General features: G+C 35.8%; 1 protein-coding gene across 1 annotated transcript in view; it reads right to left on the bottom strand.

Moving 5' to 3' along the window:
- ctnna2 (catenin (cadherin-associated protein), alpha 2) overlaps positions 1–12,691 on the bottom strand; it is a 287,097-nt gene that overhangs the window by 216,666 nt on the left and 57,740 nt on the right. Inside the window, exon 7 of the mRNA XM_055040841.1 lies at positions 9,640–9,843. Within this exon, the coding sequence (XP_054896816.1) occupies positions 9,640–9,843 (204 nt within the window). The remainder of the gene's footprint in view (positions 1–9,639; positions 9,844–12,691) is intronic.

Consider the following 12,691-nt stretch of genomic DNA (forward strand, 5'->3'; position numbering starts at 1 on the left):
TGTACAAATGATTCTTTACCTTTAGTACATTAACTCTACGTAGTCTTAAGAAAGTGCAATCACTAAGCACTCTAAATTGCTTCTATTTACAGAATAGAGACAGCTTCCACTTTCAGCATACCTGTTGCTGGATGTTTGTCACACTACATGAAGACACTGAATTGAACCACATTTACAGACAAGGTCTAGATGACATTTGAGGGTTCATCATTTTAGCCATCTTCCACTTACACTAAGATCGAAGTAATGGACATAAATAGTCTAAAGCCTATGTACAGGTCCTAACTAGATTGAAAGTTTTTTACCTGCAAAATGCCTCCGAGGGATGCGTCTGTGAGCCAGCCTTCAATAGCTGATAAAACTAAGTTGTTTAAAGTAAGTGGTGTGCTGGTGCACAGTGGACTGCAGCTTGTCGTGCGGTACATTAGGAGTTGACAGATGGGAGTGAGAGTATGGGGAACCAAATGATTTATTGCTGAGTGTACGACATTTAAAGTGGTGGGAGTGCAAAATCTGGTGGGGCAATGATGTAAGAGGAAATTAGTAAAAGAATGAATACACAGCAGGAATAACACAAAGAAACCAAACATGTATTCTTATATTAAATTAGCTCATTTCATTTGCATTAAAAAATGATCATTATTGAACTAAAAAACTGTCTGAGATATTGCATGCAACAAGTGAAAGAGTGAAAGAGAAATTAAGAAAAAAAAACAGCAGCTCTTAATAGTTGACACTCAGTATAAATAATAAAGGAAATAGCTATGAGTGTCTTGCATATGTCCAATATGCAAGTGGTTTCTACTGGGAAACTTATACGTTATACAGGTTATTTCCTCCAGTTGATCTTTTGTAACATTTTGTCATATTACCACAAACCTTCCACCATCTCCGCTTCCCGCGCCACAAGAGCAGGCAGCCTGTTCCAGCAGCTCCTACTCAATCCAGTTTTCTCTTATTTTTTTCAGCTATGTTGTGTGCCATCTTACTTTTTCACACAGTGCACCTGACTGTCATATATGGACAACTTTTTTCTGTCTTTTCTTTTAACAGTACTTGTGCTCTGAGAGCAGCCACGGTCCTATCTATTGTTTACACCAAAGATCAGCTGTTAGCCCTCCATAGTCATAGCCCATTAAGTGACACAATATTTCCTGCAAGGGAGGAGGAAGAGACTTGGGACCTGTGCTGTCATCAAAATGTGGAGACTGGAGGAGAAGGTATAGATACGCCATCACCGCCATCACATTGAGAGGAGGACTTATTGTATGCCAGCACTAAAAGGGTATACAGCTCATCAACTATACTTCGCCTGGGGGACTCAAATCACAACTTGGTTCATCTAAAACTTGTGTATAGGTTTAACCTGTGTGTAGACTCCTTCTGCACAAAGAACTAGCTGTGACACACACAGTGAGGATATGGTCTGAGGAGACTGAAGAAAATCTGAGGGACCATTTTTGCTCTGCAAAGTGGAAAGAACTATGATCCTCATGGGGAGGACATTAACATGATCCCAGAATGCACCATTGACTGCATTAACTTCTGTGTGGAAAACACTGCACTCTTCATTAGGGTAGAGTGTTTCTCCAATAACTAACTCTAGATCAACCCTGGAATAAGGGGACTCCTCAAAGAGAAGAAGAGATCCTTTAGATCAGTAACCTAGCAGGGGTAGCTGCAGGAGAACAAAATATGTGGGGTTTGGAAGAGCCTAAGGAGTCAGGTTTGATCAGACACTCACTCCTCCCCAAGCCCAGTCCCCCCTGCTCAATCCCACTCATTTGTGACGACTGCCTGCTTTTCTTTTCTGAATTTCACACCTGTCAGTTCTAAGCCATCACACACTGCTTCGGTTTAGGGAGAGGGTGATGTACAACAACTTTGACTTTGAGTGGACTCTCCTACGTACCTGGGTGTTCCCCTGAACAATAATCTGGGTTGGAGTCATAACCCTGATGCTCTTTACATAAAGGGCCAGAGCAGACAATGCTTACTAAGGAAAGTGAGCCTTTCGGATTGAAGTGGATGCTCTTTTTTGACACTGTAGTAACATCAGGTATCTTCTATAGCAGAGATGTCAAACTCCAGTCCTCAAGAGCCAGTGTCCTACAGTTTTTAGATGTGCCACAGGAACCAAACACTGGAGTGAAATGGCTTAATTACCTCCTTCTTGTGTAGGTAAGTTCTCCAGAACCTGGCTAATGACCTAATTATTCTATTCAGGTGTGGTGCAGCAGATTCACATCTAAAAATTGCAGGGCAGTGGCCCTCCAGGACTGGCGTTTGACACCTGTGTTCTGTAGTGTAGCTGGTTATTTACACTTAGCCTGTTTTGCAAATAAAACTGTAAACAACTGTAGTAGATGTCCAAGTTGGTAATAACATACTAGACTTCTGGCTGCAATTGCAGCGAAAGATGGTTGTAGAAAACAGTTGGTCTTTAACTGAAAGAAAGTTTGTGGTGTTAAAAAAATGTCTCAGAGGTGTAGAGGTTGGTGTGTTCATTATTGAACAAAGATATTATGTGTTTTACATTTCCAATTAAGGGCATTTCCTGGCTTTAGTTTTAAAATTGCTCCACGTTACTTAGAAACAATTTGTACTATGTAAATCATGTTTCCAAATTAAGAATATGAAATTGTTTCTTTTTTAAAGAAATACCTTACACTGTTTTTCTGTTGTATTTGCATATTTGTTAATTACAGTTTTAGAATATTGCTTTAAAGTAAATTATAATCCTTTGAGACAGAACTTATTCTTCACTCTAGATAACACCCTCCAAAAGATACACACCCACGCACACACACACGCGCACGCGCGCACACACACACAGACACTTATTTTTAGAAAATCCTTCAGGGCTTCACTGGTTTTCTTTGCATATTTTACAACTGTGATCTTAATGTCAGTATGTTGCAAATGTCAATATGTTGCAAAGAGTGATCAAAACATGTTTTTTTGTAGTATTGTGTTTTCAATAATTTGAGCATTTTTCTTTGTTCTTGCATTTGTTTCGTAGACAAGCAGTAGCAGAGAAGCAGACAATGTTTCTCAACAATCTAAAATTATCAAACTACATCCTAATTTGTCTCCAGGCATTTTAGAAAATATTTGACAAATTGTTTTTTTTAACTTTTTTATTTAATCAAAGGTCTGCAGTAAAATAATATATCGCAGCAAACAAACATAAAAAAAAAAGCATGACATTGTTTGTTTTGTAAAGTTATTTTTTTGGGGATGCCTACATGATCTCAGCTTTTAGAAAAAATGCTCTGAATATCAGACCTGGAGTTAACAACTAGTATCATGTTTAGGATTTTAGAGATTTTTTTTTCCTTTCTTAATTTTAAATTCAAGTAGTCACCTCTTTTTGTTTGTTACTGAGATGAGCAGGAGAGAGAATGAGATAATACAGTTAAAGCAGATACAACTGAATGAGGTATCTATGTGTCTAATATAAAAAAAATTACTTTTGTTCATGCCATTCATTAAAACAGACTAAATTTACTGTCTGAAATTTTTTGATTTAGGTTATTATTGAATGACCAATAATATTTCATTAAGTCAAGAATTCAAATTTCTTGAATAATTGAGTTGTCTTTAAAACATTTGAGGAGGCGTTGCAGACTGATCGCAAACATGACCTCAAACTTCTTGTAGTTTACCCACCGGTTTATGGAGAGCCAATCAGGTAGACAGAGCACCAATTTCTGATTATTCCATTTTACTCTGCATCATATCCTGTCATTCAAGGTAGAAAATATTTTTTGGTAAACCTAACTGACCTTAAACAGGAAAAGTTTAGCTGGATTTAATTAACGTCATTGCAAAAAAAAAAAAAAGTTCTACCTTTTTATACACCGTATGCAAATGTTTGATGTTTAACTCGGTCAGAAGACATGTTGACAGTCAATGTGTTTTTAGATAACCCAACTGTTGCTAGAGCATTCTACATGGCAACTCTCAAGAGGAACTATGTGAGCAAGAAGGCCATCAGTTTCCCCCTAATGATCGTCCTACCTCACAAGTCCTGTTTAGTTTTATGTCCCACATTCAACTTACTGTGACATTCGTGTGCTGGCTATCACACTCCCTAAATCCTTCTCTCAGCTGTACACAGTTTTGCAGAGTTGCCCTGTTTCAGCTGCCATGGCTCTTGGCTATGGCTATATTCTGCCCAGGCTCCCTTGACCCAAGCTAGTAATGCATTACACCCCAGATCAATTGATAGATTGGCCCTGTCTGAGCTGCCGTAACTAAATCAGCTGCTCCTGATGATTCAGCACCGGCCAGGGAGTCGGGCCTGCTGTCACCAATCACAGATCACCAGCAGCTGAGACAGGTATGGACATTCTCCTGTCACTTGAACCTAATTTATTGCCCGCTACCACATTGATTAACCTTGTGCTGTGGTTCAAGCTTCCTATAAAAATTTGTGTTGGTAGGGTGGGGGCACTTATGAAGATGGAAGAGGAAACATAAAGGCAACAGGATGCTTACATTACTTTTGTAAACTTTAAAAAAAAGAAATAAAAAATAAAAAAAGAATATATGCAGCCACTCCTTCAGACTTTTGGTGGTCAATTTTTGCTTTGACAAACATGTGTAAGCTATCATTATGTACTGAAAAGGAAATGTTAAATTCAACTGCCTCCTTTACAGAAACTTTCTCACTGCATGTTATAATTCATTCGTTCAATCATTCCTTTTCTATAGCCATTTCATCCTGCTCCTGGTTAGAGAGGGATGGAGCTGTCATCAGGTAAAAGAGAGGGTACACCCATCACACACAACCATGCCGACACACTTTCACTCCATTGATGAAATAAAAAGAATCTCTAACATGTTCACTTTTGGTCTGGTGGAGAAAATCAGAAGCCAAAGAAACCCTGGCATGCTTTGGGAGAACATCACATCTAAACATTGGTATAACACCACAAGATAAGATGGTGAGATGGTTTGCTTTGTTTGACAAGACATAATGCAAAACTTAAGCAAACTCTTGTAAGTTTTGGACTCTGTACTTTTGCAAGAGATGGGACCCGATCAAGCAATGCACAGTATGTCAGTATTAACATCTAAATTGTGAAATATTAATCTGGGAGTCAGTCATGTGATATTTGTATGGGCAGTGGTGGTTTCTGATATGGGTGACATGGGTGTATTTTCCATGCTAATGTAATATTCAGTCAGTTGAACATAGTCTTACAGCAGCAGATGTTCACGTCAGACATTGATGACACTGCCCAAAATGTTAATAGTCACAGAGTGATGGAATATAAAAAACAAAGGACAGACAAAAATACACATATTGCACCTGGCATCATCATCCAACTCTAACAATAAGAATAACTCTCAAATACAAACAAAAACCATATTTGTAACTTTCACTAAAAAAGATAAGATCAGTTCTGGTTAATTATTTACAATATGGCAGTGGTACAGCATAACTCAATGTGCTATTCCGAGCACATTGAAAATTCTTGTATTGGCTTAAATTGGAGTACATATTGCAGGTTTCGGAAAAAAATGCAATGTCGTTTTTATTTTTTATTTTTAAATATATATTGTGCAGTCCTAACTTGAATTCCCATCTAGATGAAGGAGTGGACTCATCATATACATGCTCTGGAGAAGTACTTGATAAATTAGCCTAGGTGCACTTCATTAAACATATAACTTTTTAGAAATAAGTGTCACAAATTGAATTTGACAATGTGAATTTGAATCACATTGTCAAATGTTGACTTGATTACATATACATACTTATGTAATCAAGTTGACTTGATTACATATACTATACTTCTGGATATAGAATGGAACTGATCATCTTTTAAGCCATATTTTTATCAATATAATAAATAAGCATTTTTTTTCAATTTGTTCATCTTTCTTAGATGCTCCTTTCTTAATTGGAAAAGCAAAGAATACTTTTCAAATTTGTTTTTTTATAATACTTTCCAGAGAACTAACATAACACTATACGGTGGAATTATTTTTAATTTAGAATTTAGATAATTTATAAAAGTTTTAAACGTTCAATTGCTAATTGTAATTGTAAGCATTTTTAAGTTTCATATTTCAATCTATTTAAAATTGCTCTTTAGGAGCAGGTCCATAGCAATATTCTCTTCTGAAATCACTCAAGGTTTCTGATTTAAACTTACTGGGGTAGTTGAGCTAGAAAGGGAAGCATTTTGTTCGTAATGCTTCCATGATTTACTCTCAGTTCTTAGCCTGGACAGCCAGAGGCTGTCAACAATCTCCCAGCTGTAGACTCTGAAACACAACTCATGGGCCTAATGAACCAATGCACAATTACTTCAGGAAAAAGCTGGCTTGACTTAGGAGTAGAAAAAAGTATGTGGGTTTTCAGAAACACTATCTTGTTTTTATTTTTTAAGGGTGACAGGAAAGAAACATCTATGAAACATTCATATACCAATCAAATATCTTCTGTGTTTTTATTCCCTTCAACAAGATCTATCTATTTTATTCTACTGCATGTTTTATGTAGAAATACTCAAACAGATGGAATAATTTGACAGTGTTGTGTAAACAGCATGTCTGTTTCAAGTCAAAGAAGCTCAGATTATTTTGACATAAAGTGTAAATGTAGACAGATGCCTGTCCTGTTGTTTCTCAAATCAAAAATGTCCGATTTCTCTAACTGATCTGACTAGAGCAGTCCAAACCAATTATAGTAATGGTTTCCTTCGCACAGCAGGAAACAGCAGAATGACAAGAAACTGAAGTCGTTGTTCCCAAATACAGTAAAAGATGTCCCTTTTTTTTTCCCTGAGCATGTTGCGTTCTATTTTAAGCCTATACTGTAGATAGCTTATTTCCATTTTAGAATTTTGGAATCATAAAAACTAAATTGCATGAGACTTGCAGGGAAAAAAGGATGGTGCTGATCACATAAAAAATAACTTAATTAAAAATAAGATGCATTCTTCATACGCATTACCACAAACACGAACAAACATCTGTGTTCATTTTGTAGCACTCGTTTGTTCACTGACAATTTAGAAAATTTGGAAACTTAGAAAAGTTTTAAAAGTTCAATTGCTAATTGTAAACTGAGTTCCAATTAGATACTCAGTTGCTAATTGTAACTGATATATTATTAAGTATCTCTTAAGGATTAATTCTCCAAATTAAAAAGACAATAAATGAATTCAAACTATCCTTTGAGTTACAAATTTGTCATAAGTAGACTATGAGTCCTCATGATCAGCAGCCTGAAAAACGAATACAAAAAACTGAAGATGTATTTTATTTAAAATTAAATTGATTTCTCCAAGCTGTCTTAAGGCTCACCTACATTTTAAGAGCGGTTTATTTAGAGCTCAGCTTCTCATTCTTAACATTTGATTCCTTCTTTGAAATACCAGCTGATCTAATAGCCTGCTTAGATACCACAAATGTTCTCAACTTAGCCCTAAGTGACAAACTCTAACGTACTGGAAACAATTATTAATACATAATATTTATAAGCAGAATTACTGCCGTAAGTATTATTACCACCCAAGCAGCTTTATTCACAGATGGCCATACTTCAGGCTACAACAACCAACGCAGACTCTAAGTGCAATCTCAGTAGGACAGATGATGAAGCAATGATACCATTGCTTCTAATGAACCAATAAGTAACCAGCAGCACAAAAACTAATACAAAATAACTGTAACTGTCCAAGTACTGCAAATAAGAAAGCAGCAAAATGCAATTCCACAAAGAAAGAAAATATGGTTCAAAGTTAACTAGTGATCACTGTATCTCAGCTTGCATCTGGAGAGATAAGTAACTAACAATATAGTTTGCAACTAACAATGACCACTCCAACCATGAACAATCTATGATGGGGATTTGTTTAGTTTCTTTGTTGTAGAAGTTTAACTTCTTTATTTCCCTTTAAATCGGTCACACCTGTAAGTAAACTACATTTGTTAGTTGAGTTTTGGAAGATGAGTATGTAGGTTGCACCCACAGCAAAGTGCCTAATACTCGTACTCAAATTTTCTGATCTTGATACTGTTTTTCACTGAGATATCTTTTAACAATGACAAAGCTTGTTTTTCCAAAGAAGGAAAAACAAAGCTACATTACCCATCTGCCTCCACCAAACAATATTTCCTGCAATCCTTAAAAGAGGTTCACCCCAAAAGGCATATTCCTTTAAAATATACACCATTGAACTTAACATACACAGACTTTTCCTTTTTAACATTTTTCTGCCAAAAATGTAATGAATAAAGAAAAATATTAATTGCCCTGAGCATAATTTTCCTCATTTGCTGTACCAAGTATGGAAGACTTACATTAAACAATATCTGGTTAGTTTTGGATTGCATTCTAGTTTCAATCTGCAACATGGCATAATTATAGAGGAAGCGTAGAAAGACTTGTGGCAATTGTTGATGTGAAGGTGAGTTTTAAACTTTGAAACAGTCTTTGTGCCATTTACAGCCATTAGCTGGTCAAAAAGTTGAATATCCTTTCTTTTTCCAATTGGCAACAATTGTGTGTGTGTGGATGATGTTACTAATAACCAATAATCAAAGGTTATTTTTATAATCTGTGAAGTGCTTCAAATGACTTCAGAGAAATCATAAAAGTTGTAAGAAGCTTTTATATTTGAAGGAAAACAATTTTCAGCATGTCGACATATCCGTATTATTGAGGTGCTGAGAGAAAGCAAGACTTTGCTAGATACCGGGAAGATGGAACAAAGTCTTCCTCCAAATATTTCTCCTCGTGGAAGGAGGGCTCAGAAAAATACTGAAAATGCTGGTCCTGTGTCATATTATAGGTTCTTAAGTAACTTTAGAGTCAAATGAAACATCAGGAGCAGAAAACTAGAGCTACAATAGAGGCCACAGAATCCTCAATGGTGCATTTAAGGCTGTCCTGCATTGCTGAACTCAAAAAACATAAAAACATATATTTTTATATATATAGATGGCATTTTCCTCATTCCTAACACAGTGATGTGCTGAAAACAGACATGATCCTCATGGCATCTATGCTCAACACATCACAGCTGACTTTTACCAACACCTCACCTTGCACTGTCATCTTAAGTCATTATCAAAACTGCTTGCAGCAGCACTCTGATAGAGATAATACCAAAGGGATTCACAAAAAGTAACAGATGGTAAGGAAATTACCAATATACTTTACAGACTTGGGACTTTGCACTTGATAAAAACATAGAGCAAGTGGATTATTCATGTTCTTTCATCTCCCTTCAGATCTATTCAAGAATAAACAATCTACCATCACCTATATACCTAAGGGGTTCTTTTTCATGTATATCATATACAATGTTTGTTTCTTAACTCCTGAAACAGACAAAGAAAAACCTAGCAAAGCCCAACAGGAGCCTTAAAAAAGAATGAAGCGACATATAAGCTACATCTACATGAAAGAAATGTGAGAAAATACTCATGTGGGAAATATGCTGCAATCCTAACACAAACACATTGTGCATACATGTATGCACAATGTTTATATGTATATTTACATTCAAAAATTTATGAAAAACTAAGAGTGGCAAAGCATGTTTAAGTGATTTGTTTGTTTCCAAAAGGTACACAAAGGACTTTGTAACAATGTAAGTTCAATACACTTACATTGTTCATGTACTCGCTCAACAGGTCTTGCAGGGCCTGACGAACAGCGTTGCATTCAGCCACAATGCGTTCACGGCGGTCATCGCGTGTGCATGATGAGTCAGCCATTAGCGCTGCCCCACTGATGATGCTCTCCAAGCGCTCTTCCAAAGAGGGCCTGAAACGAGCCTCACTGAATGTCAAAGGGTCCAGGATGATCTTGTTCTGCAGGAATAAAAAAAGGCATGTATAAGGTCAGAAAACTAAGACGGGCTATACTGGCCAAAAAAAGAGATCAGAAGAAATCCAAAACATAACATGTGGTATAGTATATTTCAATTTTATCCATACCGACTTAGAAAATGTGGGTTAAGTGTTTTATGAAAGTATCCCTGGAGTAAAAAACAGCAGCATTTGCCTGGAGGGAATAATCTGTCAAAACAGATCAGCGGCTGTGTTATATGTTGACCATATTCCAAAAAGATCCCTGCTCACCAGCCTGTAAAATGATGCTTGTACTCTAGGGCCATACACAATGCAACAGTTTGCTCCTTCCTGAAAGCTGACCATCTTGCGAGGCAAGTTCTCCAAACTGCATCTTTACATATAGTTTAAATATAAAATTGATTAAGATTCCAATGTAGAACCAGAGTTGAATATAATATACTGGGAATAATGCCAAGTGATATACCTCATTAAGATCTATTGCCACTGGGTTATAGTGACCTCTGCTAAGGCCTATATAGTACGTATTGATGCTTACTAATGAGGTCTACCTTCAGTCTGTTGAATATCTCTGCTCTCTGATCTGAAGTAGGGGAAATGTGCAGGCAGGTTCACTGAGCTCAGAGTAATGATCTAGTATCTCTTGCTATTTACATGTAAAAAATAAAAATAGATTTTTAAGAAACAGTTATTTTGAAGGAGGAAACTTTTAATTCGGGGGGATTTGGAAAAGAGAAAAATGACAACAAAAAAAGAGTACTTTTGTATAAGTCTACATTAAGTTAAATACCTGAACCAATCAACTTCTTTTTTTCTTCTTTTTTTTCTTTTCATGCATAAAGGTTTTTTCAATCTCTCAGTAAAAGTTAAAAAATTGTCCCTGAAACTCTGCTTTGTTCAAGGTCACTTGAGAAATGTCCATATTTTTGTCTAATTTTGAGGTTTGTTAACTGGTATTACTTTTATTTCTAAATTGAATTCATAATGTTTTTGAAACAGCTCCCCATCTTCTTATTTAATTAGCATTGCTTTTAAATTGTTTAATTTGATGCTGTTGTTTTTTTCTTTCATTTGTATTTAAAACATTTAGAATAAAGTCTACTGCTCCAATTAAATGCGACACTAAGTATTTAAACTGAAAGACGAGACGAGCCCTGCTTTTTTCTCATTTGATCAGTCATTTAAGTTGAGCCTTACCTAATGACATTACCATTTATAGTTTATAATTCTAAGCTTTAAAAAAAAATTGGTGAAATAAATTAACATTGGATGAAACACTAAAATTAGGACATATTTTTGTAATCACAATGTATGCAAGTAAATTGGACGAGAAAAGCTGTAAAGATAACTTATGTGGTGAGTTTGGCATATGCTAAAAAACAGTAAGAACAAAGGCGTGTACTTGAAGCAGGTTGCTTCAGGAACAGAGTGACAAACTGTCAAATAATGCCAAATAACCTCTAAAGTAAGAAAGAACAAGATCTCTAAAGTCTACTTTTATCTGAAGCTGACAAATCATATGTTGTTGCACTAAAATATCTTACATGAACATATTCTGCCTATGAAAGTTCATGATTAAATTCACCATGGGAGGAAGGAGTAAAGAAAAAAGTTGGCCGTGTTGCTCTTATTTGCATTCTTTCTGATGGCATCCATTTCAAAAATTACACATTTTGGTAGAACAAAAAAAAGTTCAATTTACTCTGTATCTCAGTATGAAAAGGTCTAGAGAAGAAAAGACCATGAAGAGGAACTGAGAACATCCCTGAAGACTGAAATTATATTTTTATTCCACATGGCTTGTCAGAATACAATTATAGTAGAGACTTGGGAATAAACAAAGATGAGAAATGGAAAAAAAAAAAAAAAAAACGTAACTGAAATCTTTTCAGTTATCTTCAAAAAAAAAAATAAATATATATATATATATATATATATATATATATATATATATATATATATATATATATATATATAAAAGGTTATGACTGACGGGGACAGCTTCCTCAAGGTTTAGTGATGAATAAATGAAAGTTTTATTAACCTATTCATTAATCAGCATTTGGCCTGTTTTGTGCTCACTAGATGTCTATAGCTGCAAACCCAGTCTTTTGAAAATAAAAATGTCAACAATCATACAATTTGTAACTATTGAGTTAAAAACAATGTGTCTCACATACATGATTGCATTGTTGCTTAAACATTAGTGCTATTAGCACTAATGTTTAAGCACTAACATTAGTGCTAATCAACAAATGCACTTTTATTCATCCTTCTTCTCTTTTGCTATATGATCTGAGAGTCCAATGAATTAGAATCTTTATTTCAGTAAATCAAATCACACAGTGAAACTCAGATATTATATAGTTTCAATACACACCAATGTCTGTTCATGTACAACATGTACACTCAATGCTTGGTCAAGTTTTTTTTTTTTTTTTTTGTCCCCTTACCCCATGAATTAATGCATCAGTGCAGTATAGAATGGGGACAACTGGCCTATGACAGAGACAAGACGTTAAGGAAGCCCTTGTTGCTTTAATGATAGCTTTCAGCTCATCTTTGCTGTTGATATATTAATGGTTTTATTGACATTTTAATCCACAGTGGCCCAGTTGGTAGCACGAAGGTTGCAGCAAGAAGGTCCTGGGTTCAATTCCCGGCCCGGGATCTTTCTGCATGGAGTTTGCATGTTCTCCCTGTGCATGCATGGGTTCTCTCTGGGTACTCTGGCTTCCTTCCACACTCCAACAACATGACTATCTGGTTAATTGGTCTCTCTAAATCCTCCCAAGGTCTGAGTGTGTGTTGTTTGTTCTGTCTGTCTCTGTGTTGCCCTGCGACAGAC

The sequence above is a fragment of the Poeciliopsis prolifica genome, unplaced genomic scaffold (assembly GCF_027474105.1).
Source record: "Poeciliopsis prolifica strain line A6 unplaced genomic scaffold, Auburn_PproV2 SCAFFOLD016, whole genome shotgun sequence".
Lineage (NCBI taxonomy): Eukaryota > Metazoa > Chordata > Actinopteri > Cyprinodontiformes > Poeciliidae > Poeciliopsis > Poeciliopsis prolifica.